The sequence below is a fragment of the Sabethes cyaneus genome, chromosome 2 (assembly GCF_943734655.1).
Source record: "Sabethes cyaneus chromosome 2, idSabCyanKW18_F2, whole genome shotgun sequence".
In the NCBI taxonomy this organism is placed as follows: Eukaryota; Metazoa; Arthropoda; class Insecta; order Diptera; family Culicidae; genus Sabethes; species Sabethes cyaneus.
Window position 1 is genome coordinate 161,389,449 of NC_071354.1, and position 27,367 is coordinate 161,416,815.

Consider the following 27,367-nt stretch of genomic DNA (forward strand, 5'->3'; position numbering starts at 1 on the left):
TACCCGAGCCCCCTTTGAAGAATCGGTTCAATTCCTTTCGAACATTTCGCTATGAATGCTTATTAGGCGAGTAAGAAAAAGCTCCAATATGTCAGCTCCCGGATCGGATGATACCAGCGTTCGTTCGTGTATTCAGCGGAGGTAGTATTTCCTAGACGGCGAAGAAGAGAGGACACAGACGGGAGCAAACAAAAATGACTTCTACCGAAGTGGTTAGAAATGCGGCAAAAAAATAAAACGTTGCAATATTGTAAAGCTTTTTCGATTATTAGTTTTCTGATTGCATTTAATCCTGGCCAGATGATGATAGTGATTGGAAAGGACGGACAGAGCAATAGCCGTGTACTCGGTCGGCGAGTGTTCATATGTGAGGGCCTTTCGGATCTAGCTGTGGAGACAAAATGCAAAATGAAAAGCAAACATGGATTATTTAAATCAAATGTTTTCCTTTGGTTTTTATTTGCCTTCGTCGTATTATTCCTCCATATGATATGATAACAAAAATATGGTTTATTAATACATTTGATCGAATTGTGGCGTTCTCGGCTGATTTTTACATTCTCTAAACGATATGAGCGTTCCTTACTACTGTTTAATACTGTTGCTTTCGATATGAGACGGGATAGTCTTGAGTTTGTTTGGTAGAAAATTTTTAAAACAATTCTTACAGGGATTTTCTGTCTTTCGTTCTGTTGCTGCACAAAGATTTAGCAAAGTCCAGCATTTTCTGAAATTCTTTATTTATATTCAGGCTTGAGAATTATGGTTTTATTTGATGGTTCCTTCAAAATGTCCGCACTCGATCCACAGTTTGGCTATTGTAAATGTATATTTTCACAAATTGGCACCGCTGCCTCGCTGGCATTCAGGCCACAGCTACAGAAGAAGTCGTATATGTACATACTGTTCTCGCAATCTCGCGTGTGGTGCCAACGTTTCCATGTATGTGTTTTCTTTTAACGTACCTAATAGTTACATCTAATCAACAACTGATTTGATTTGTTCGGTATATCTTTAATATAATACATTTCGTCGCAGTCGTCCTAGGTTTCATAAACTCTAAATTTTTCTTTAGTTTTAGTGTTCAATAGCTTCTTTTTGCAACAAAAGCGTTTCTTTTTTTCTTTAATCGTATGCTAGAATTTTTTTAGCTTCTCAAATAAATGAAAATATAACCTCTAGTAGTTGTTCCATTTGCCTAATTGATAGTGTTGCTTACAATTAGTCTTGATGTGTGTGTGTATTTTGGATCGCTTTCAAATTTGTCTCCTATTTAGTACGCTGATGTGTAAAGGTTTGCTTTTGATTTGGTTCTGTGAGGATATGATAATATTGTTGGCAAATCTGTTTTCAGAGTTTATAACTTCTAGCTGGTTTCACATCGCAATTTGACTATAGTATCACTTGCTTCGAATTTCTCGTTTTAAATGTACAAACTTACGGATATGTAGGGTCAAACTAGGCAGGGAATCACCTTCCTTCCGGTAGTGCAGGAATTGCTATACGATACTCCGCAGTGTAGCAACTACTGGAGCTCTCAGTAATTTACATAAACTTTTACAGCTTCTTTAGTGTCATTTACAGAAACAGTTGGTTGACGATGCAGTAACTGTACGTGAGAGATGACGATATACTCACGATCCTTACGAGCGTATAGTACACATTGCAGTTCCATCGCAGTGATGTGGCTGTGGAAAATAAAAGAAAGCGATGTCTGTATCAAAATCGTTTTACATAATAACATTTTAGTAACATTAACAATTTATTAAAAGAACACTAGCTATATTTGGTAAATGTCATCTAGTTCGATAGTTCGATTGAAACAACGAGCTACAACATTGTAATATTTTATATTAAAGGGCTAGTTAAAATTCGATGTTAACATCGTTCAATGTCATTTCAAAATGATGTCAAAATCGATTTCCAAAGTCAAAATCGTTTATGTTTCAAGCTGTTAAATCATTTTAAATTTCAAAATAGCGTCAGATCTCGATTTTCGACTTACAACCTCATTCTAAAAATATCCATGTTGTAGGTATTTTTATGGAATACTAGCTGACCCGACAAACTTTGTATTATCACAAATTAACCCGTGGTGTACATAAATCGTGAATCTCGGATGACATTTGTCACCATCTCGAGTTTTGCAAGTTTCTGAGGAGTTCAACCTTAGATGATTCATTTTGACAGTTACGTAAAACCTTACGAAAAACCTTACGCGGAATGTACCATTTCACGGTAAACATTTTAGTTGAAAGTATCATTTCGCAGGGGCGATCCTCTCCTTACTCGCAATCGCTCGTTCGGAGTCAACTGAAGGAAAGTAATAGAGGTCAGTACTCAGTAGACCCAGGAGAACAAATAAACCTGGATAGTGGTGATTTCTGCGGGGGGAACCGCCCCCCTTGTTATCTATTATAAATTAGAAAAACATCTACGTTTTCAGGACAATTATCACTCATTGACCACTTTCAGGTAAACTCTGAATTTTTCCCCGGTGAACCATCCAATGACCAAATTGAGTTACAAATGGCCGAAATTAGAATTCTAGTGTAGTATAATTTGCACTCACATCACAATATTCACAATATTTTCCTTATCTTGCAGAAACGTGAGTATGAATGTATGTTCCGCCATAACTCCGGAACGCGTGGACCGTTCTTCATCACACTTGATATACAAGTTTTTTTTTACATAAAAAAAATAGCGCAGGGAGGTCGACAGAAGGGGGAAATAGTCTCTTACAAGGGGGAGGTCGGTTCGAATGGGCAATGGAGTGCGTTTTTCTTGCATTTGGGACGATAGCAGTTGTACAACTGTTATTCTAACAAAAATTCTAAAGTGTAAGAAACAAAACCCTTTTTCCTCATTTGAATGTCAGGTATCAGCATCTTTGGCTCGAGCAGCACGTTCTTCACAATCATGTGGAAGATTTTGAATGTGTTTATTCCCTTTCACAGTAGTTTGGAAATGAAAAAGTGAGGACATTAGCAATTGGGTAAAAAAGCGTTACTTTTTAAGGATGGTACCTTTAGAGAAGTTTATAAACAAAATATAGCGCATCTTTCTGCACCATTAGGGTGACCGTGAAAAAATATTATCCAAAAAAAGACACATTTTTCAATTGACTGCTTCTGAGATTTCTTTGGAGATCTGGAAATAGTTTTTGTTATAGACAAAATATTCGTAGTACTTTCACCTAATAGTTGTCTGGCTTGCACGAGGTTGCTCAAAATTGAAAAAAAGTAATTTGGAATAGCGCGAATTTTTTTTTCATATATTTTATAACTTATTGAATATGCGTTCTAGCGACAAACAGTCTTCAGAGAAAATATGGGTCATTCCACGTCAAGTGTCCTAGTGCCATGTAATCGACCTTCTCGGATTTGACCCAATTTTGTCAGATTGCTCGTTTCAGATCAGCAAGAATAAATTCTAATCGCTGGTTTCTTTCTTCAAACCGCTAGAACTCTGGATCGGCAACACCTCGTGGTTTTGAGTGATTCTTATCTAAAAAATGAGGAATATGATGGAGTTGGAGTTTTTAAAATCAAATTGTACTCACTGAGAGAAAAATGCAAATGTAGTTTTTGAATCGAAATTAAAAATATTTGGCAGCACTGCCCCTAAAAATTCATATTTTTTCGGATTCCTTGGGCAATTTCTTTTGGAATCATGATAGAATTGTCTCTCTAAACCTAGTGTTTCCAGAGTTACAAGCAAAAGAAAATTAAAGGATTTGACGAAAACGTCTTTTCTTTAAAAATGGAGGTACTCCCATTAATCGAGGGGACGTCCAATCGGCACCAAACTTAAGATTTTTTTGCTGACCTGAAACGAACAATTAGTTTGATTGTTCGATAATTAATAATTGATTGATAATTGATTTTTAAGTGCTCGCTTTTAACATATCATTATATATTAATATTTTTTTGAAACAATGATTCTACAATTGATGAAGGGACGGTAAGGGAAAGTAATGAAGAAGGATTTTTTTTTTGGGAATGAAGGGGAAGGGTGGAAAGGAAGGGGGGGGGGTAATAGGTAACTATGCTTAACAAGTTGTCGTTGTGACTCCTATCTTTCCCTTACCGTCCCTTCATCAATTGTAGAATCATTGTTTCAAAAAAATATTAATATATGCCTGACCGCATTTCAAGGACATGACTAAAGTCACGAGTTTGGTCAATATCATTATATTTCACATCTCGTAAGAGATAGACAGTTACTATATTCAGCAAAATTGCTTATTTTAGCATGTTCTGCCACAGTTTGGAGAAATTTATTTTTTGAAATTATTTAAAAAAACAAAAGTTTGTAGCACCCTAATTGGTGAATTCACGGTCACTGTAATAGTGCAGAAAGATGCGCTATATATTATAAATAGACTTCTCTGAAGACACTACCCTTGGAAAATTGCGCATATTTTACCCAATTGCTAATGTTCGCACTTTTGCATGTCCAGACCACTGTTAGAGGAAGTCAACACATTTAAATGAAGAAAAAGGATTTTGATTCTTACAGTTGAGAATGTTTGTTAGAATAACAGATGTACAAGTGGCTGAGAAACAAAGGGGTCCCGAGTATGATCGGGCAATCAGCTAGTTCTTTTTTTACAGCTTGGGTCATCGAGAATGCCGCGGGATTGGGATTTGAACCCGGGTCCTCAGCATGAGAGGCGTGAATGATAACCACTACACCGGGATCGACCCCTAATCAGCTAGTCATCACATTGTCACCAGTTTCATCAAATCACATTGGCTACCATGAGCCAATGACTGCAGTCAGACTTAGACAACGAATAGGAAAGCTGACGTATCGATTGTTGAGAGTTGATTTCATGTAATTGAAATTTGTGGACCTTTAATAATGATGAGAGTTACTGTGATGAATGTAATCAATAAATAATAATTATAGTAATAATAATATACAATTTGACTTCGATTTCTGTTGGCAGTACGCCCCGAATCGATCAATTGTTGACATTCACTTGGTGAGAGTTTGATTAGTCAGAAATTGACTAGGGAAAGACGGAAAGGCGGCATGAAACACTTTAAATAGATGCACAAGAAACACCCTGCGGGTATTTAACGGGACCTGGAAATAGAAGCATTTCACCATAATTCTAGATCGATCCGAGATAGCTTTTTCCGGTTCGGGTAACTGTTTAGATAAATTATTCAGTATTGCCGAGTATTTTACATTGTCAGGTCGGCAGTTTCAGTTTATGTAAAACTGAAAGTAAAAATTGTAATGACAAAAATACGTATTACGAATAAAAATCGTCAAACTAATATAATAATGAAATTAAAAAAATATAGAATGGCAAGGGAATTGTCTATCGCTTTTTTAATTTGGCGGGTAGGACATTTTTAGGGTCTGATATGGTTGGATATAAGCTGATTTGAAATTCAGAAAAGATATAATCTGTATATATGTAGTAAAAAATTTAAAAATGTTATTCTGCATTGATTTGGATTATTTAGAAAAACATTCGGTTTCTATAAATCGTCTTTTGTTTTCTTTAAATCGTTTTATTTTACTCCCCAAAACAAACAAAACAAAAGGCCTGTTTTCTCAAAACCTACCCTTGTGTTTATTGACTAATTGACCGATTTTATAAAATCGGCATATCGTAACACCACCTGTAATTTTTTTAAATTATCTTACTTTAAGAAGGAACTACTGATAATACCTGCAGGGACTACCGTTCTACCCATATTCCACCCAAAAAATACATATTTTATACCTAACTTGAGTGTCTCTCCTTCCTCTTTATCACCCTGAAGAGACAGCTTCATAGTTTTTCAGCATAGTATGCATTTTGTATAATTCCACGCTACAGCGCCCCGTCATAAATCTTCTCTTTTTTTTTTTTTTAAATTCTACAACTCTTCAGGGATGCAACTTTCGCTAGCCTGGATTTCCATATCGGAGATCCGTTTCCACCTTCGAGAAAGTAACGGGTGCAGCAGCTGGCTGTATTCGTCAGCAGATTTTTATGAAAATGGTGCTCTTTAATGACACTGTGTGAAACCGAAATGTCAAAGCACCAAAAAAGTGAACGAAAAAACCCGTTGAATTAATTTTAATTCCAACCCAGTTTAGTGTGTTTTTTTTTTGCTAACAGACTCTATGTTGGAATTAGCCTGCGGACATGAAAGACGGAAACGGTTTCTGTATGAAACATTTGATTCGGCTCAATTGCTCAATCTGCACCATCAGCGTTAATATCCCAATCCGGTTAATTTGAATTTCCGCCTTTCGGGAGCTTGATCCACCCGATTGCCTCTATCAAGTGAGCCTACGGTGGTGATGGAAACGGAGAAAGGGCAAGGAAGAAATTTAATACTCATATCTTCATTTCAATGTGTATTTACAATTCGACTCCTGATTCCATTCGATTCGCAACGCTGGAGGTGCCGGTCATGTGCTGCATCCCTGAACTGCATTCCACTTACAAAATATCGTTTTCGAATAGGTATTTTCACTTCCAGCTATAACTGTTTGACGGTGAAATTGTGTCCGTTGATTGAGCCAGCAGAATGTTGAGATAATCCGCAGTAATTGGCGGACTCAGCGAAATATAAACGAATAAGCGAGAGAGCGTGACGGGAGTATGTATACCATGAGCTCGTCTTTTGGAATTAGTTACATATCAATATTCGTTGCTAAATCTTTAACGTTTTTCTACACTCTACAAAAATCTTTGGAGCATGCAAAGTAGTAACACAGACAAACAGACATAACTCTTGGAAGAAAAATCAACAAAAATTATCGTACCTCACATTTAGCCTGAACACTAACACCATCTATGATCGACATTCCCAAATATCAAATAGTAACAGGAGTATTCCTCGAACTAGCAAGTATTTTTTATGGGGAATCCCCTTTCTTTCGTCAAAAAGAGCCCCTTTGACCAAAGCGAAGACATTCCCAACTAAGCCCAAATTTGAAATGACGGTTTAATCGGTACGAAAAATCGAAAACGAGTGTTACGTCTGTTTGTCTGTGGTAGTAAGTTTCAAAGAAAATGGGGAAAGCATACACATACTCAGAAGAATCTTTGACTTGGAAAAATCAATTATTCGTATATTGATGGATGCATTTCATTGAATTTTATAGAGAAGATGTGGCACACTAGGGTATATGCACATCCATAAATGGCATAGGTTTATTTCCTAGGCTAAATACATACTTCCTTTGTGCTGAATTTGAGTTCAGACGGGCGATGTGGTCTCGTACCAGGGCTAGTTATAAGAATAGTACTGGCTCGAGGAGCGTAATGAAACCTGGTGTTCAAATTGTTTTGTCTGAATTGTCAGTCTATTGAACTTGACTGGAATTATAACATTGCGCTATGCAGGCTTTGAAGGCGAGCCCCGCAGTTAATACCGCATTGCTTGCGAGGGCACGCACTCTTACTTACGTGGTAAGGTAGGGCTCGTCGGATGAAAAAAGAGAACCTAAAGCAAAATCTGTATCCATACATACATTCTAATGTGCCCCTCGTGGTCACGCATTAGCATTAGCTATTAGCATTGGCCTCGTGAGCGGAGTGGGCAGGAAGATGCTAAGAAGATGTGCGCTTGCGAGTGTGTAGGTAGCAGAATTTATGCATTCACAGCACGAACGGTTGTTTACCGTACGCTTTCGTCAGTGAAGTACGCGTTGGATACCATACTTCCCACTAGGGACCGAAACATTTTTTCTTTACATTTACCAGCATGTCAGACTCTAACCATCGATCTGTACGGTTTCTGCATTGACAGAGCCTATCTCTTGTAAGTGTCGAGACTAGCCTGAATACGTACATAGTAATAAGCAAACATTTTCATATGTCAGCTGACCATTCATACAAAATATCGTGTAGAAAGGACATGCATTTGCCGCTTTTTACAGTTGTAGTTGGAATAATATGGGGAAGTGATAGAGAATAAGATGTTTTGGGGACCTTCTTATTTAAAACCGTGTTTGGGGGAAAGCTATATGTTTGGTTTACATGCGCAATAGCAAAAGAGAATTTAAAAAAGTGTATCCAAGACTGGTGACATTTTATCCCCGATACTGAAGAGTATATGACACGTAGAACAAAAGATGTTTTCGTTGTTCTTCCATTTTTTTTCGGTGCTTGTGTACCAGTAACATGTCGCAAGACTGGTAGCAAGAAAAATGGTAAATGTCTTCAAATTTTCGTTACCAACCAGTACGTTTTACGTCCCTGCTTCTGATAGCCGCAAGCATCGTTTGCTTCAGGCTCGATAAACGAGAAACGAAACGAACAACGAATAACGAATAAATCAGTTTCAGTTCAAAACTTAGAACACCACGTTCGAACTATTCTAGCGGTCATACCAGCCGGGTTTTTTTAAACATTCGCCAAATTCGTTGCCTGGTGTAACGTTTCTACGAACATTCTTTCTGCTACCGCAAATAATACATTTGCAGTTTAAATAGCAGTGTTTCACGCAATGTATTGCTTTCGACTTGGTCGAAACACCTTGCACGATAGGCTCCCTCGTTCGTAGTACCGGTGGGGTTGTTGAGAATTATTTTCTTCGCATTATCGTCACGGCTTCCTTACCACGTGTTCGGCCTACCGTAGTCTACCGATTTTCGCCAGATGTATGATGGGAATCTCTCCCAGCAGTGCCTGTGGCTCGTGATTCATACGCCTCCGCCATTCTTCGCTTTCAGTTTGTACTCCATCAAATATCGTACACAGTACTTTCCGCTCCAATACGGCAAGGGTGCGTATGTACTGTGTGAGCAGCGTCAAGTCCATAAAGAACTACCAGTCTAATAAGGGTTTTGCACATAGTGTTTAGCGAAGGGCAAAGTAGGCTCGATTTGCCCTTTGAATGCACCGCTGGATCTCCTTACTAAAGGTGTTGTTCGCGGCAGGCTTGCTGATTATCGCGAAAGCGCTTTACTCTCTTTGTTAGTTATTCTCCAGAGAGTTGCACGACCTGTGAAAAAAAGCTTCTCAGATCAGCTTCGATCAGCTTTGCGGTTGAAGCTATTCGGCATATTTCGCTTTTTCATGTTCTTCGTTCTTCTCTGAATTATCGCCTGTGTGGCAGGCAACAAGTATTGCTCACTCATGAACTACGGGTTAATGCGATTCACAAAGCAGTCTTCAGCTAAAGAAGCATTCAATAGTGAGCGATATCATCTACATTCTTCATGAAGAATATTTTTTTGTTCTTCCTCGCGAATGAATGAATGATTTTAGGAAACAAGGGAAACCAGTTATTCATGTCGAATGGCAAAATTCGTTGTGATGGTAAACAGAATCAGAAGATTTGTTGCATTGCGGCTAGATAAACCTAAAACTTTTCCTCTTAATTTTGTTATTTGGTCGGCGTTAAGTCAAACCGAACCTAGTAACAAAACTTTGATTTCGAGAAAAACGCGTTCAAAGTTTGCTGCTCTGTATGGTTTATAGCCATGAATCGTTCGAAATCTTCTAATAACTCTGGCTGTTTGCAACATTTATGTAGTCTGATTAGTGTATAATGTAGCTTAGAAATTTCTTGATCGTTTGCTGTCATTTACTCATTTTATTAAATGTTGCGACTTGGGCCGGTCGAAGTCAAAGTCCAAGTTTGCTACTACTGTGTAGTTTAAAGGTTTCAATCGTTCGAAATCATTTCGTATCTTTGGCTGTTTAAAACATTTATGTATTCTGATTAGAGTGAATTGTCGCTTTGGAAATTCTTAACCGTTTGTTGTCAATAATTTAAATTATTTAAATTTTGCGACTTGGTCCGGTCTGATTTGAGGGGGTGAGAAGGAAAGGGGTGTATGTGACAAAATTGAAAAAATCGAGATAATGGTAGGAAAGGATACTTTGAGTAAGGTTTTATGCATGCCAGAAAATTCACGTCAAAATTTTACCGTTTAATGACTTTTTTAAAAACATGAAAAAAACGCGCAAAATAAAAGTTGGTTTTCGTTTGGAAGGAAAGGGGTATAAGTGCACTATCTGAGCAATTCTAACTCAACTAACAAAACGGTTTGTCTCGAATATTTTTTAATGAAATGAAAGTTTGCTGATATGTTAGATGCCACACAAGGATTCATTTTCTACGAAACTTAATTATTTTCGTCAAGAGTAACTTTTCAAAAGGGCGTATTTATAAATGGGATTTTTTTAAATATCGTATTTCGGAAACCACTTCTTTGTTAAAAATGACGTCAACGGAAAAGTTATAGGAAATTAAGTATATTTTCGGAAAATCACACTGAAAGAAAAAACCTTTCAAAATCAAGACAAAAATCATTAAACTCGAATTATCAAAACATGTCCCCTCAGATTTATCTCATTTTTATTAAAGATAGCTTAAAACATGTTCTAAAATGTCTTTCGATTTTTTTTTAAATCTGATAAATTTTTCAAAAATATCCAAATTTTCCTTTTTTTGTAAAACCAGAACAAAATCGAATGCTACGCATTATCATGTTATGTCATTTTAACTTTTTTTTAGGCCCAGCCGTTCTCAAGTTATGCCACTGTTTATATTTTATGAAGTTTTTGTCCTTCCGACGTGAGGCAACTGAAGGGGGAGGGGGGGAAATGTGATTTTTTTAATCAAGTAAAACAATTTTACATACTATCGGCCAGGCTACAATTACTCAAACTATTTTCCCGAAGAAAGTAATATTTTACCATGATATATAAAGTATACGAATATACGCTAGAGCCGACGGATGAGAAAATTCTGAGTTGAATTAACGCTTCTAGCACGATGGAATTTCCGAAAACCATTCAAAAAAAATTTTCCTCGTTTTTGTCTTTTTTCGTATATTTTTGCATAGAAAATAATAACGTATAAATTATAAGCAAGAATAGATTCGGTTTTCATGTTTAAACCTTAAATAAAAATTCTTAAAATCCATGTTTTTTTTGCTCGATTAAAAAATTCACCTTGTTTCCCCCCCCCCCCTCCCCCCCCCTTCAGTGGCCGAACACCGGAAGTACAAAAACTTTATAAAATATGTATTTGTAATGGCCTAATTCAAGAATGTGCTAGGTGCAATAGTGATATTTCTCTTCCTGGGGTGCGTAAACATTTCTTAGCGTCACCCAGTTAATTTATTTTATCAACACCTTTATTAATTTTAAATATATTCGTATGGTTAGGAAAATATATCACATAGATGATCATTTTTTCAGTCCTCTATGAATATATGTAAAATATCAGTAACTACGGAAACAATATGAAATTGAATGAGATAAATAATTGTTTGTCCAGTGCAAGTCTTTGTTGATTGCAAGAACGCAAAATTTGTTTGAAATTTGTATAGGAAAACTAGTTCTTGCTATTTTAATTCTACGAGTAACTATTTCTATAAACCAGCTACAGATCAAACCGATTTTGGCACGTTTCACGGATTATTTTTGACACGACCGTATTCGAAAATCAGTTTTATTCTTTTTTAAAAACAAAACTGACATCTCAGAATATTTCTTCGAGGCAATTCTGAAGGCTTAGCGGACAATTCCCGGTTCGGTTTGGCGAATTCTGCGCGAAGTTACAAGCACACGTACATACACCACAAATACACACATACTCATATACATACATGCAAGCACACATACATACATCAATACATAAAATCGACACTTGATAGATGTTTTGGTTATCCTCGTTTTGACTGTTTTATATACATTCCTAAGTATTCAAGTTTAAATATAGTTTATTTTCGTTTGATAGGTTTAAACAGAACAGTTTTCAAATAACGTTTGCTTATATACTTATATAAAATTCAATAGTGATCTTTCATTTGTCACCAAAATCATCCAAATCTGTCTATCGACTCTGAGAAAAGTGAGTGCAAAACGTTCTTAAGTACACACATACGTACACTCGCGCATACGTACACTCACACATACATACATACACACTATTTTCTAAGGTTTCCAAAAATAAAATACGGAAACAGTTTGCTTTTACATTTTATCCATTATCTGCAGCCAACTAAACTAAGCTATTAATCATCGCCTCGGTGATAAATTTTTGTTCGCTTCTTCATGAAGATCGAAGCATTCGAAGAAGAGTGAAGAATATCATGTACGCTTCGCACCGCAAACGGACCGAAGGCGAAGAATAGAAAGCGCAAAGATAAAACACAAATGTTCGGCCTATGTAGGGGAAATGTGTATAATGTGCCCCACCTAAGAATAAATGGATATATCTCCGTTATACTTCCCCAAATTAACGTTACAACTATGTGTATATGTTGGTATTTAAGCTGACAACCAATTGCAATTGTTTATTTCATTTAGTATTGTGGAATAAACATGCTAGGAATTATTTAATAAAAGCACCTAAATGTGGTGTTTCTCGTTTGCGCGGGGTAAAATGCCCCACCTGCAGTATAATATGCCCAATGCGGTAATTTGAGTATTTCTACCAGTGACAGACCAACTTTATTCTGCAGAAAGTAAAACTATTTCCTTTGTTTTGCAAAATATCGTTATTTTATGTTAAATAAACCTAGTTTCGGCCTTCTGGTGCACTTTTTCTTTTCTGCATGGGGCACATTATACTGCAGCTGTGGCGTTTTGTACCGGGTAGTTGAATTACCTAGAATTTGGATGTTGGTAATAAATTATTCCCACCGCGGTTGCTCTACGATACTAATTGAATTAAATAATGGCAATTGGCTTTAACTTAGATCTGTTTACCTATGTTTCTAGCCACATTTGCAAGGGGGGCAAATTGCACCACCGCAAGTGGGGCATATTGGCCTGCTTTTACTTATTTGAAAAAATATTAAATGCTAAAGCAAATCAAGCGTTTCATACCGTTATTTTTGGCAGGGATGTCTTTTTGAAGTTCACTTTACGCAATCGAATCGCAACAACCGGTTATTTACAGATTTTGACAAGAAAATAGCTTATGGAAATGACGCCAAAAGTTACATCGGAAGCTGCTCAAAAACAAATTTATTTTTGTTTTGTTTTTACAGCATGTGACAACTGTCATACTTGCATAGTAGGCTAGTTCCATCAAATACTATGGTTTCTGGGTGGTTTTGCATTTTGATTTCGCTTGTTTAGCGAAAAACGAAGGGGGGGCACATTGGCCAGGGGGGGCACGTTATACACAATTCCCCTATTATTCTCTCGCAAGTCACATCGCTGCAAGCTTTGTAGTGTTATTATTATCTTCATTCTGGAGCAGTGAGGCGTTATTGAATCTTCGAATGCGTTCCTGCTTGAAGACTAAAAATAGGCGTTATGATGCGATTATCAGCAAGCCTGGTTCGCGGTCACAAGGGATCCCAAATACACGAACTCATCTACCACTTCTAGTTCGTCACCGTCAACGGTTACCGTCCATGGGAGGCATGCGCTTGTTACCTTTGAGCCTCTTCGACGCATTTATTTCTAGCCCAATCCTCCTTCATTTTGCTTTCAGTCGGACGTAGACTGCCTCCTCCGTCGCAAAGTTCCACGGTTTACCAGGAAAAAAGTGTTTTCGTGCATTATCTGCCATAGCTGCTCTCGATCAACAGTCTCGTATGTTGCTTTGAAATCAATAAATATGTGATACATGGGCACGTTGTATTCCCAACATTTGTGCAAGTTCTGTCGGATGGTAAAAATTTGGTCCGCAGTTACACGAGCCCCGTGAAGCCCGTCTGGCAATTTCCTAGGCAATCGGTGACAGCCGGCGTAACAGGATCTGAGAGAGGATTTTGTAAGCGGTATTTAAAAGCGTTATACCGCGATAGTTGCAGCAGTCGAGCCCATCATCCTTTTTATAGATGAGAGAAACCACTCCCTCCATCAATTCCTCCGGTAACTTCTCCTCGTCTCAAATCTTGGGAATAATCCAGTGTTGAGCCAGCGTTTCTCAGCCATGGTTACAAAGTTCTGCCGGTAGACGGTTCTTACCAGCGGTTTTTTGGTCTTCAGCAACCCGATTTCTCGTTTGAGATCAGGTGCTGGGCCATTACTATCTCCCATGAACACTCCTAGATTTATTTCTGTTCCGCCTCCTTCTACAACTTCTCCATTGATGTGTTCATCGAGTTTTTGGGAAAATAGGGTACGGGAGGGTATTCCCAGCACGCTAGTAAATTCAGCATACATTACCTTTTTTGCTGCGCTTTCTCAAATCAAAACTTTGCCGCTATATAACAAAACTCAAAAAAACGACTGTAGCACTCATACACTTTAATGTGTTATAACTATTTTCATAAAAATGTAAGTAATTTGCTAAATTTTATTCAATAAACATCGAAACCACTGTTTTTCCACTGGCACGTAATCAGGCTGAAAAAACCAGCAGCAATCGCTTACGCGTATCCGCTCTTGATGATGGTTTGGAAAACACACAAGACACAATTATGATCACGTTTACTTATTCTAGAAACTAAACAGCTGTGAATATGGTATCACAGAACAATTCTACGTCTTTTTATCACGGAAGAACACAAAAATTCCCTTCTGATATGAAAATATAAATCAATTTTCATTCACTAGCACTTGCAGCATTTTGTTTTTAATTTCAGCATATGGTGCTCTATTTACACTACTACCAATGTGTGAGGCAGTTACTCCTGAAACTATTCTATCGTGTTGACATAGCTAGTATTTGAGTGACAACCACTTGCTTCTGGTGCTAATGTATATGCACGATTCAATGATACACTAGCTTCAGCAGTAAGCTGTTGTCACTGCAAAACTAGTTATCTTCAAAGAGCCGGTATATAGGCTATACCGACACGTTATCCATCGGTCTCTCTTTTGATCTGTTTTTGAAAAGTATTTAATCCCTGTGCTGGCTATTTCGGCCGGTCGGATTTAAAAAACACGGATACCACTATAGAGTATGGGCTCAATTTAGCCGCAGCGACTTCATCATTTCTCGCGACTATAACTCAAATTCAGTAGCGTTTTCTTAAGACCAAAATACACGCCGATATTCAGTAAATATTATTCTATCAACTGGTATAAAAATCTTGTCTCGAATAAATATAGTTTCAACGTAATTCTTGAATATTGTTCAGGCTACCGCTTAATGGGCTGGAAATACCCTCCGATACCCTATATACTGAACTTTTATCCGGTTTTCAAATTCCAATGGTGAAAATTTCTGGAGGGGCCTACATCATTCTGGAGGGGACCTGGTCCCTCAGGTCCCTAGCCACGCCAATGTCGAGTGTCTTCGAGATGCGCACGACACACTGTAACCGTTGCACGTTACAGCAATATAAAGTTAAGATATTAAGTTTAGCTATTTAAATTAGCGTATTGAAATTGAATTGGTGTATTGAGCAAACCATAAAATGGCCAGTATAACAGTTGAATCTTGTATTGCAAAATATCACATACAATATTCACCACTTCTAAATTTACCAGTTGGGTTTTTGTCCAAGCTAATAGCAGCCATGCGTCCGGGTCGATGAAGCGCGAACCCTTAGGCAGCCGAAGCAAAATATATAACGTGGCCCGAGTGAGATTGCTTCGAACGCGAGTTCAAAAGGAACCGTTCGAGTCAAGTTGAAGAAAAGGGAAGGCTAGATGACTTGCGTAGGCCAAAACGATCGGAAAGATCAAGTTAAGGAACTAACGAGTAATCCCGAAGAGGTTTCGGCCAGGTACTTCCGCAAGTACCTTGATTCCTTATTTTTTCTGAGGATGAAACTTATGATCACTTCATTCCCAACCGCCGAACATAGTGGAAGTGATTTATCGCGATTCAAATTTGGCTACAGAAAAGGTAGCAGGCTTAAAATTAGGGAAGTTTTCTGGTGCTAAAGTTTCTTATAATTCTCAGATTAGATAGCTAGGCAACGTGCGAAGCGAAGAAAGTGTGCGAAACCCGATTCGGGTAAATGCTAGCAGCGTATAAGGTGAGACATGTGCAGGGCGATGACCCAACCATAGGGCTAATGACCTTTCTTGTCTGCGAGCCAGACGGCTCAAACTTCTCTAGCGCCAGAATCGGAGAAACGGCACGAGAGCGTGTTCTCCGCACGTTGCCCCATCGCTCGTCAACCGCTACTACAGCGTCGAGCCAGCGTCGGCTAAGAATCCACACGGATAATACCCGGAAGATCAAACCTGCCTTTCTTTATACTTGCCGGTCCGAATCAACCCTTTTCGGCCGGCCTTTGCAGTTCCCTCCCGGCGGCAGAGGCCGCAAAATCAGCACGTGTTCGGTGAACGGTGATTTAACAAAGCCGATCACTGCCAGCCAACACCATCTCCCGCTACAGCGTTGAGTGATCGGCGATTGAAGCTGCTCGTACCGATCGTCAGCCAGCTCCGTCAGCAGCAGCAGATCCCGTCTACAGATCGCATCGAGTAGAAGAGAGAAGTCGGTGAGTTCGTTCAGTTTTCTCGCATGCCGTAATTAAAGTGCCGGCCATTGAAGACGCCACGTGGCAAGTGACGCCGCTAGGCGGCCATTTTGTTGAGTCCCGCTTGGGTTGAGGGTACCCACCAAGACTTACCTGCTGTACCGTGAGTTTGGTTTAAACCTAATTGTTGCCGCGTTTACGACCGTCCCCGAAACGCTTGTGCGTTCGCTCCCGGGAGTGCAAGATTGATCATGTGAGACTTGACTCTCGGGATAAGATCCATTGATAAAAGTTCGATAAGGTCATGCCCGCACAGTGAAGACAGATTGGAATATAGTTAGGAAGGTAGATAAAGAGAGAAATCGCACACTAGCTAGGATAGTGAGGAGAAATGTTTGCAATCGTTATGTTGTAAAAAGCTGTACATACTAGAATTAGAAACTAATCCCAAGTTGAATATAACATTAACCGGTTATCGAAAATGCAATCTGTCTTGGCTTCTAAGAGTTATGTAGGACTGAACACTGAAAGATTTCCCTAGTTTTCACCTTTAGTCGATCTCGTCCGCCTCGTGGTATGATTATGTTAAATACCAACATTCGTTCAGTTCCATTTAGTTCAGCGCTGTCTGGTGGTGAGTATTATAAGTTCCTGTGATGATAAAAGCTTTAGTGATAGGGATGAATAGGTCGAGAATTCTTGAAGGCAAGCTCGTTAGTTCGTTAAGTTGACTTCCTAGGGTGTTTGCACCCGTTTTTGGTTAAAGCTTGTGTACCTAGCTGACCGATTCGGATTCTTTTCTTAGAAAGGATTCCAACTGGACTTGCACAGCAAGCAGTCTCATCCGGGCAAATAAATCTTGGCGGTAGCCTCCGTAAGGAGGGGCGCTTAAGCTACACGCTTCATCAGAATCGGTCCGCGACGGCTACAAATTGGCGCCCAACGCAAATTCGAACCAGAAGATTGAGGGAGAGTACGGTTCAGTTAAAGTTACGTTTGGAGTATAATTTTCTGCTCAAGTTGCAAAAGATTTAAAATCGTTGAGTATTGCAAAATAATTTAGTTCTGAAGTAGAACACGTTATATGGCCTTGCTAAAATATTCTTAGAAGTTTATATTTATTTTCATCTTTAGCACAACGAATTATCTAAGGAATTTTTTGGTATTTTTCGGATGTTGTGTGAAGAGTATTCATGAGACTTGGGGAAGGAATTTAGTATTGTATATTTATAGTATCTCTTTGATCAATCATTGATCTTACATTAATAATATTTACATCATATAATTATTATATTGAACAATCTATTACTTTACATTGGTGATCGAATTCAAAACTATTCCTAACGTACTTTACTTGGTCGTGTAATCATATAAAGATCGGGAATATGGCTGGTAAATATCCCTTCGCCGATCATTTACTCAATGATGAGGTAGATTATGAACTCAAACTACGGAATCATGATAAAGAGGTGGCAAGTGATTTAGACACGAAGCGAAGATTGCTAAGGAGACTTTTCAAAAGGGACGTAAAAGACAACCTAGAGTATATCTCAATATACACCATTGAGCAGGAATTCGACTTGGTTTCGTCAAGAGTGAATGCTATAAGAGATGGTTTGAGTAAAGGAATGGACGTAAAATTAATTTCGCGTCTTAAACATTATTACTGGAGAATGACTCGCTGTCCTACTTCCGACGATAAGGCCCAGGCAATGAAAGACTTCATAATTGATGGGATTGTTGAGCTCTTAAATAAACATTCTCCAAAAGATTTAACAGTACCACCGGAGCATACCGAGTATCACGAGTCGTCCGAAGAAACGGGAGCAGCAGGGGGAGCGACTCCGCGTATTTTGGTCACAGACTCGCCTCACGAGAGAGGACAGGAGATGCCTGTAATAAGTCCAGTTCGTCAACGCGGAAATGATAGTCTGGGAGCATCTAGGAAAAGTATGCAAATCAGCCCGGGGAACCAGGGTGATAATCATGCAGAGGACATAAGTAAGCTTCCTTCGGTTAAAGAGCACCAAAGAGTACTGAATGAACTGTCTCAGGTTTACAGGATGAATCAAATATTGCAAAAGGAGATGCAGGATATGAAAATAAAAATGAGTCAGTGTATGGAGAGGAACGAACAATTATCAAAACAAGAAAAACATATGGAAATGACTAAACCTAAGCAACAACAGCAAATGGGTCCACGAAACAAGCTTGTACAAAGCCATGCTCTACCGCGGGTAGAATCGAGCTGGCCTTGGCAAAATGAAGGGCAGCAGATGAGAAGAGACCAGAGAAATCAGTTGAGTTATGCTGCGCAACCAATTATCAAAGGAGTCGGACCATCGACTATGCCGTACAGAACTTCGAGGCACGGCGATGCACCTAGCGAGACAAGCGACGAGGAAGACTTGTACAGCACAACTACGCAAGCGACAACGGATCGCAGACGACGGGCCGACGATCGCATGCAATATGACCGACGAATCGAGAAATGGAACATCTTCTTCACAGGTGATTCGAAATCATCGACCATTGAAGATTTCATCTACAAAGTGAAGGTATTAGCAAATATGAATGGGATTCCACAGGATAGCCTGTTAAGCAACGTTCACCTACTTTTACGTGGCGATGCTGCAAACTGGTTCTTTACATATTACGATGCTTCGTGGAATTGGACAGTTTTTGAGGCGCACATTCGGTTTCGATTTGGCAACCCTAACCAAGAGCAGGGAAATCGCCAACGTATTTACGACAGAAAACAGCAACGAGGAGAGACGTTCATTGCTTTCGTTACAGAGATCGAAAGAATGAATAAATTGCTGACGAAGCCTCTGTCTAGGCGCAGGAAATTCGAAATTGTGTGGGAGAACATGCGCCATCACTATCGGGCCAAATTAGCTTGTTTTTCAGTAACCACTCTTGAGGAACTGATACACGTCAATTATAGGATTGACGCTAGTGACCCTGCTCTGCATCCATTGGGACCGCGACATGTGGTAAATAGCGTGGAAATGGATGAAAGCGATACAGAATCTGAAGAAGTAAACGCTATAAACAGAAACACTGCCCAATTTCGCCACCCTTCGGACAATCGCGATAAGATTACCCGTCCAGTTCGTACAGATGATTCACAGGAAGCAAGAACAGTAACTTGTTGGAACTGCAACAGCACTGGGCATCTTTGGAGGGAATGTAGAAATCAGAAAACGATTTTCTGTTATGTGTGCGGAAACCCAGGGAAGATCGTAAGAAATTGCGACAAACATCCCAGAAGTTCTGGCCAAGAAAAGGTGATGGGAAATCGGCAATCGGAAAACTAACTCCGGGGAGCGGATATGGGAAATCTAGCACCCCTGAACAGAAAACACCGAATTCCCAACCTTTCCTAGATCCGTTACAAAATCTGTCTGAAATTCATGTAAGAACTAACCAGTGTCCGCACTTGAAAGTAGCAATTTTTGATACAACTTTGGAAGCACTATTGGACTCAGGGGCGAGCGTGAGCGTAACCAATTCAAAAGAAATCGTGGAGCAATATGGGCTAAAGATTTTCGAATCACCAGTTCATATTTGCACGGCAGATCGAACTCAATACTCGTGTTTAGGCTACGCTAATATCCCTATAACATTTAGAAACAAAACAAAAGTTATATCGGTGATTATCGTTCCACAAATCACCAGGAAACTGATATTGGGAATCGACTTTTGGAAAGCGTTCGGAATAAAACCCATGATAGAGGGAGAATCCGGATTCGAAGAGATAGTAGAAATCAGCATCCAGCCACTCTCAGATCAAGAAGACATCTTCCACTTTTTTATACAGCCGATCGACTCATTTCCTGTTATTAAACAGCAAGTACCAGACGAGACTTTAGATATACCAGGAATAGATTTACCAGAAGCATCGAATGCAACACCAGAGACAATCGAAACTGAGCATGAGCTGACGAAAAGGGACAAAACAGAACTGGCGGAAGTCATACGAGCTTTTAATTGCACGACAGATAACAATTTAGGACGAACAAGTTTGCTACAGCATGAAATTCACCTTCGGGAAGAAGCCAAACCACGACGACAGCCAATATACCGTTGTTCACCATCGGTACAAGCAGAAATGGACCGTGAGATAGAGCGTTATAAAAAGATTGACGCGATTGAGGAGTGCTCAAGTGAATGGGCCAACCCTTTAGTTCCTGTTCGCAAGGCAAACGGGAAACTTAGAGTGTGCTTGGATTCTCGCAGAATAAACGCTTTGACCAAGAAGGACTCTTACCCAATGAGGGATATGAAAGGAATCTTTCATCGCCTTGAAAGTGCTAAATACTTTTCGGTGATTGACCTGAAGGATGCATACTTTCAAATCCCCTTGAAAGAGGAATGCAGGGACTACACGGCCTTCAGGACATCCAAGGGGTTATTTAGATTTAAGGTGTGTCCTTTTGGTCTGACTAATGCACCTTTCACTATGTGTAGATTGATGGACAAGGTAATCGGTTTCGATATGGAACCGCACGTGTTCGTATACCTGGATGACATTGTGGTGGCAACCAAAACTCTAAAGGAACATTTTAGGCTACTACGAATTGTCGCTGACCGTCTACGAAAAGGAAATTTAACTATTTCGCTGGATAAGTCTCGCTTCTGTAGGAAGCAGGTAAATTATTTGGGATATTTATTAACGAACGAGGGGGTAGCGATAGACAACGCACGTATTGAACCAATTTTGAACTACTGCAGGCCGAAGAATGTAAAAGACGTTCGTCGGTTGCTTGGACTTGCGGGATTTTATCAACGTTTCATCGGAAATTATAGTAAAATCGTTGCACCAATCACAGACCTGTTAAAAAAAGGACAAACGAAGTTCCAGTGGACCGAGGCGGCAGAAGAAGGATTTCAGCAGCTGAAATCAGCGTTAATATCAGCTCCAATTCTGGCCAACCCAGTATTTGATTTGCCATTTACGATAGAGTCAGACGCTTCAGATAACGCAGTGGGAGCAGCTTTGATTCAAAATATTGACGGAGAACCCAGGGTAATAGCATATTTTAGTAAAAAGCTTAGTAGCACTCAGAAGAGGTATGCGAGTGTCGAAAAAGAGTGTCTTGGGGTACTATTGGCTATTGAACACTTTCGACACTTCGTAGAAGGATCGAAGTTTAAAGTCGTTACTGATGCGCGCAGTTTATTGTGGCTGTTTACGATAGGAGTAGAATCGGGGAACTCGAAACTTTTAAGATGGGCATTAAAGATTCAGTCATATGACATAGAACTAGAGTATCGTAAAGGAAAGCAAAATATAACAGCTGACTGCTTATCTCGTTCGGTGGAAACAATATCATTAGTCGCCCTCGATCCTGATTATAAAGACTTGATAGAGAAAATTACACAGAAACCGCAGGATTACTCGGACTTTCGAATAGTCGACGGACAAATTTACAAACTAGTAAAGAAAGCAGATGGGATGGAAGATGCTAGATTTTGTTGGAAACGGTATCCACCAAAAGCAGAAAGAACTGATATCGTTCGGCTGATACACGACAAAGCACACCTGGGTTACGAGAAGACCCTGGCGGCAGTAAGAGAACGTTTCTTTTGGCCGCTGATGAGCACGGAAATCAAGCGTTTTTGTCAGAGCTGCAAAGCATGCCAGACAAGCAAGGCGACGAATGTAAATACGACCACACCGTTAAAAATACAAAAGAAAATCGCTGAATATCCGTGGCAATTCATCACCATGGATTATGTTGGACCCCTACCCGTATCTGGCAAAGCAAAAAACACGTGCTTATTGGTGATCACGGATGTCTTCAGTAAATTCGTGTTAATACAACCGTTTAGGCAAGCGAAAGCTGAATCATTAGTACCATTCGTTGAAAACATGGTTTTCCAGCTATTTGGTGTACCAGAAGTGGTGCTCACAGATAATGGAACTCAATTCATTTCGAGACACTTCCAAGATCTGCTGACGAAATATAACGTCACACATTGGAAGACCCCCAGCTATCATCCGCAAATTAACGATTCTGAACGCGTTAACCGAGTCATGACCACAGCAATTAGAGCCACAATTAAGAAAGATCACAAAGATTGGGCGAACAATATCCAGGCGATTGCTAATGCGATTCGTAACTCGGTACACGAATCTACGAAACATACGCCGTACTTTGTGGTATTCGGAAGGAATATGATTTCAGACGGGCAAGAGTATCGTCATTTAAGAGATACAGTAGGCAGCGATAGTCATGATAGCGATGAAAGAGACAAATTGTATTCGGAGGTACGCGAAAACCTGAAAAAAGCATTCGAAAAGCATTCCAAATACTATAACTTGCGATCCAATTCGAATTGTCCACAATACTCAATGGGAGAGAAAGTTCTTAAGCGAAACACTGAGCTATCAGATAAGGGGAAGGGCTATTGCGCGAAACTGGCTCCCAAATACGTCCCCGCAATTGTCAAGCGAGTTGTAGGAGAACACTGCTATGAGTTAGAGGACGAGAAAGGGAAGAGAATAGGGGTATTCCACTGTAAATACCTAAAAAAGTTCCATTTGCCGGACTCTTAACTCATATGAACTTCTATCGTTAGCTATGCACCTTCACATGAAGCAACCAAGCACCAAAAATGCACAAAAATCCTTCAATGGCAACAACCACGTCCTCCTCGAAACGAGTTGAGTTGAAATAACTATTTCCTCCTCGGTTCGAGTTGAGTTGACCACACTTCTCAGCTATGTGCCTTCTTTTGAAGCAACAACGCATCTGAGATGCACCAAAACACCTTAAAGGGCAACACACCTATATCGCGATACAACAGTTTTCCCAACAAACCGCCTTGTACGGTAACCGTCGTTCTTCACATCGACCGGAGAATGAACACAAGTTCAACTAAGTAACTTCTCCCTCGGAAGCAACCAAGCACCAAAAATGCACAAAAATCCGTCAATGGCAACAACCACGTCCTCCTCGAAACGAGTTGAGTTGAAATAACTATTTTCTCCTCGGTTCGAGTTGAGTTGACCACACTTCCCAGCTATGTGCCTTCTTTCGAGGCAACAACGCATCTAAGATGCACCAAAACACCTTAAAGGGCAACACCTATCTCGCTACAACACTGTTTTCCCCAACAAACCGCCTTGAACGGTAACCCTCGTTCTTCCCATCGACCGGAGAATGAACACAAATTCAGCTATGTAGCTTCTTCCTCGGAAGGGACCATGCATCAATGGATGCACAAAAACCCTTTAAAGGCAACAACCACCTCTTCTAGAAACTAGTCGACTCGAAATATTCATATCTTTCTCGATCCGAGTTGATTGCAACACACTTCGTAGCTGCATTCCTCTTTGCGAGACAGCGAGGTGTCTCAGATGCAGCAAAAATACCATCCATTCCAAAAGTAACACATCTGAGGATTGTGTTATTCCATTCATGCGCCGAGTGCAGTCGATGTCGCTCACTGCCGTCGTCAATTAACTCAGGGTAATTGATCAGGGCTCAGCCTTCTTATTCTTCCGTCGAGCAGACCTCGATTACATCTATTTTGGCTTTCGATAACATTTAGCATCCAATTGTTGATTTCAGTAGAGTATTTTTTTCATTATCCGACTGCTCAAGTTAGCAGTTGTTAGTTCGATAGTCCGGCCGTGCATATCGTGCGCCTATCTGCAATAGCTCAGGTTACGCGTAATGAAGATGATCCAGTTTGGAAAATCCCACGACGCAGCTCCTGGAAATAAAACCACAAAATACTCAGTTCTTTGAGGGAGAATTCGTAAGTAAATACTCCCCCCGTAAGTAACGTAGTTTATAGCCTCATTTTCGTTTATCCAAGCGAAGATTCCATCCAATTTCTTAAAGATTTTTAATTATTTTCGCGACAAGTAAAAAGTACGGACACACGTTGTTTGAGAAGTTTCATCACTTTGGTAGAGTTTCCGTTTGTTTGACAGTTCGGTCTCTGTGATTGCAGAGGCGGCGTGAAAAATTTCCATAAGGTAGGGGCGAAATATTTCAGGGATTTATTTTAGGGATTTTTATGCTGTTTCTTTTGATCATTTTGAAATGATGTAGAAATGTATGCATATGTTTGGGGTTCTGCGTTTCGGGAAGAAAGTCCGTGTTTGGCCTGAAGTATAGCTTCAGGGAGGATAAATTCTTAACGAAACTGTTTCTGCGGTAAATTCAGTTAGAAGTCACGTGCTCAACGTAATGATTGAGGTTGTTCAAAGCTGAATGAGCCTGTTTTAAGTTTGGTTATCAGGGTTTGAGGGGTATCTTCATTCTCATTGAGGAGAATAAGATGGAGTTTACGGTAATGATTTTATTTCGCTCCAAGGGGTTTTTGGATGCCATGCTTGCGATCACGGAAACAGAATTGTCGAACTGTCATGAATATGACGTCCATAATAGCAAAGAAAAACCTAGAAAATTCTTGAAGTATTAGATTACGGTAAAGAAAGTTTGTAGACATTCGTTGAAGACCGGAGTTTCGCAACGTTGAAGGTCAGTTACAAACACGATCTGTTATTGATCGTGGTTTGGAAATAGAGGAAGAGTCGACCTTCGGGCTGATGATGAACACATATGACTCCGAATGTTGATTCAGCTTTTGATTAAATCTATTACGTAGATATAATCGTTATTCTAAGTATGAGAGTAAGTTTGTTTTTTTTTTCGTAAGATTTCCCCTTACGAAAATTTAGTTGAATTGCTTCAACTAAATTTTCGTAATTTAAGCATGGAGTGATGTAACCGTTGCACGTTACAGCAATATAAAGTTAAGATATTAAGTTTAGCTATTTAAATTAGCGTATTGAAATTGAATTGGTGTATTGAGCAAACCATAAAATGGCCAGTATAACAGTTGAATCTTGTATTGCAAAATATCACATACAATATTCACCACTTCTAAATTTACCAGTTGGGTTTTTGTCCAAGCTAATAGCAGCCATGCGTCCGGGTCGATGAAGCGCGAACCCTTAGGCAGCCGAAGCAAAATATATAACGTGGCCCGAGTGAGATTGCTTCGAACGCGAGTTCAAAAGGAACCGTTCGAGTCAAGTTGAAGAAAAGGGAAGGCTAGATGACTTGCGTAGGCCAAAACGATCGGAAAGATCAAGTTAAGGAACTAACGAGTAATCCCGAAGAGGTTTCGGCCAGGTACTTCCGCAAGTACCTTGATTCCTTATTTTTTCTGAGGATGAAACTTATGATCACTTCATTCCCAACCGCCGAACATAGTGGAAGTGATTTATCGCGATTCAAATTTGGCTACAGAAAAGGTAGCAGGCTTAAAATTAGGGAAGTTTTCTGGTGCTAAAGTTTCTTATAATTCTCAGATTAGATAGCTAGGCAACGTGCGAAGCGAAGAAAGTGTGCGAAACCCGATTCGGGTAAATGCTAGCAGCGTATAAGGTGAGACATGTGCAGGGCGATGACCCAACCATAGGGCTAATGACCTTTCTTGTCTGCGAGCCAGACGGCTCAAACTTCTCTAGCGCCAGAATCGGAGAAACGGCACGAGAGCGTGTTCTCCGCACGTTGCCCCATCGCTCGTCAACCGCTACTACAGCGTCGAGCCAGCGTCGGCTAAGAATCCACACGGATAATACCCGGAAGATCAAACCTGCCTTTCTTTATACTTGCCGGTCCGAATCAACCCTTTTCGGCCGGCCTTTGCAGTTCCCTCCCGGCGGCAGAGGCCGCAAAATCAGCACGTGTTCGGTGAACGGTGATTTAACAAAGCCGATCACTGCCAGCCAACACCATCTCCCGCTACAGCGTTGAGTGATCGGCGATTGAAGCTGCTCGTACCGATCGTCAGCCAGCTCCGTCAGCAGCAGCAGATTCCGTCTACAGATCGCATCGAGTAGAAGAGAGAAGTCGGTGAGTTCGTTCAGTTTTCTCGCATGCCGTAATTAAAGTGCCGGCCATTGAAGACGCCACGTGGCAAGTGACGCCGCTAGGCGGCCATTTTGTTGAGTCCCGCTTGGGTTGAGGGTACCCACCAAGACTTACCTGCTGTACCGTGAGTTTGGTTTAAACCTAATTGTTGCCGCGTTTACGACCGTCCCCGAAACGCTTGTGCGTTCGCTCCCGGGAGTGCAAGATTGATCATGTGAGACTTGACTCTCGGGATAAGATCCATTGATAAAAGTTCGATAAGGTCATGCCCGCACAGTGAAGACAGATTGGAATATAGTTAGGAAGGTAGATAAAGAGAGAAATCGCACACTAGCTAGGATAGTGAGGAGAAATGTTTGCAATCGTTATGTTGTAAAAAGCTGTACATACTAGAATTAGAAACTAATCCCAAGTTGAATATAACATTAACCGGTTATCGAAAATGCAATCTGTCTTGGCTTCTAAGAGTTATGTAGGACTGAACACTGAAAGATTTCCCTAGTTTTCACCTTTAGTCGATCTCGTCCGCCTCGTGGTATGATTATGTTAAATACCAACATTCGTTCAGTTCCATTTAGTTCAGCGCTGTCTGGTGGTGAGTATTATAAGTTCCTGTGATGATAAAAGCTTTAGTGATAGGGATGAATAGGTCGAGAATTCTTGAAGGCAAGCTCGTTAGTTCGTTAAGTTGACTTCCTAGGGTGTTTGCACCCGTTTTTGGTTAAAGCTTGTGTACCTAGCTGACCGATTCGGATTCTTTTCTTAGAAAGGATTCCAACTGGACTTGCACAGCAAGCAGTCTCATCCGGGCAAATAAATCTTGGCGGTAGCCTCCGTAAGGAGTGGCGCTTAAGCTACACGCTTCATCAGAATCGGTCCGCGACGGCTACAACACATCACTCGACCGAATGTAGCTCAGATCAGTCGCGTCAGGTTATTCGGAAAACCAAGTTCGAGCATTCTTGCCATTTCTGATCTCGAACGACTGTATCGCATTCTGCTTTAAAATCAATAAAGCGTGTGATGCGTGGGCACGTTGTACTCCCGGCATTTTTTGGAAGATCTGCCAGAGTCTCCACGAAGCCTATCTGTGCCTGTGGTTGTGTGTGACAGCTGGTATAAAAGGATCTGGAAAAATA

General features: G+C 40.1%; 1 protein-coding gene across 1 annotated transcript in view; it reads right to left on the minus strand.

Annotated features, from left to right (window-relative positions):
- Positions 1-1,578: 1,578 nt before the first annotated feature.
- Positions 1,579-27,367, minus strand: part of LOC128736260 (lachesin) — a 59,654-nt gene continuing 33,865 nt past the window's right edge. Inside the window, exons 11-12 of the mRNA XM_053830737.1 lie at positions 26,343-26,345; positions 1,579-1,688 (exon numbers count right to left, since the gene is read on the minus strand). Of these exons, the coding sequence (XP_053686712.1) occupies positions 1,579-1,688; positions 26,343-26,345 (113 nt within the window). The remainder of the gene's footprint in view (positions 1,689-26,342; positions 26,346-27,367) is intronic.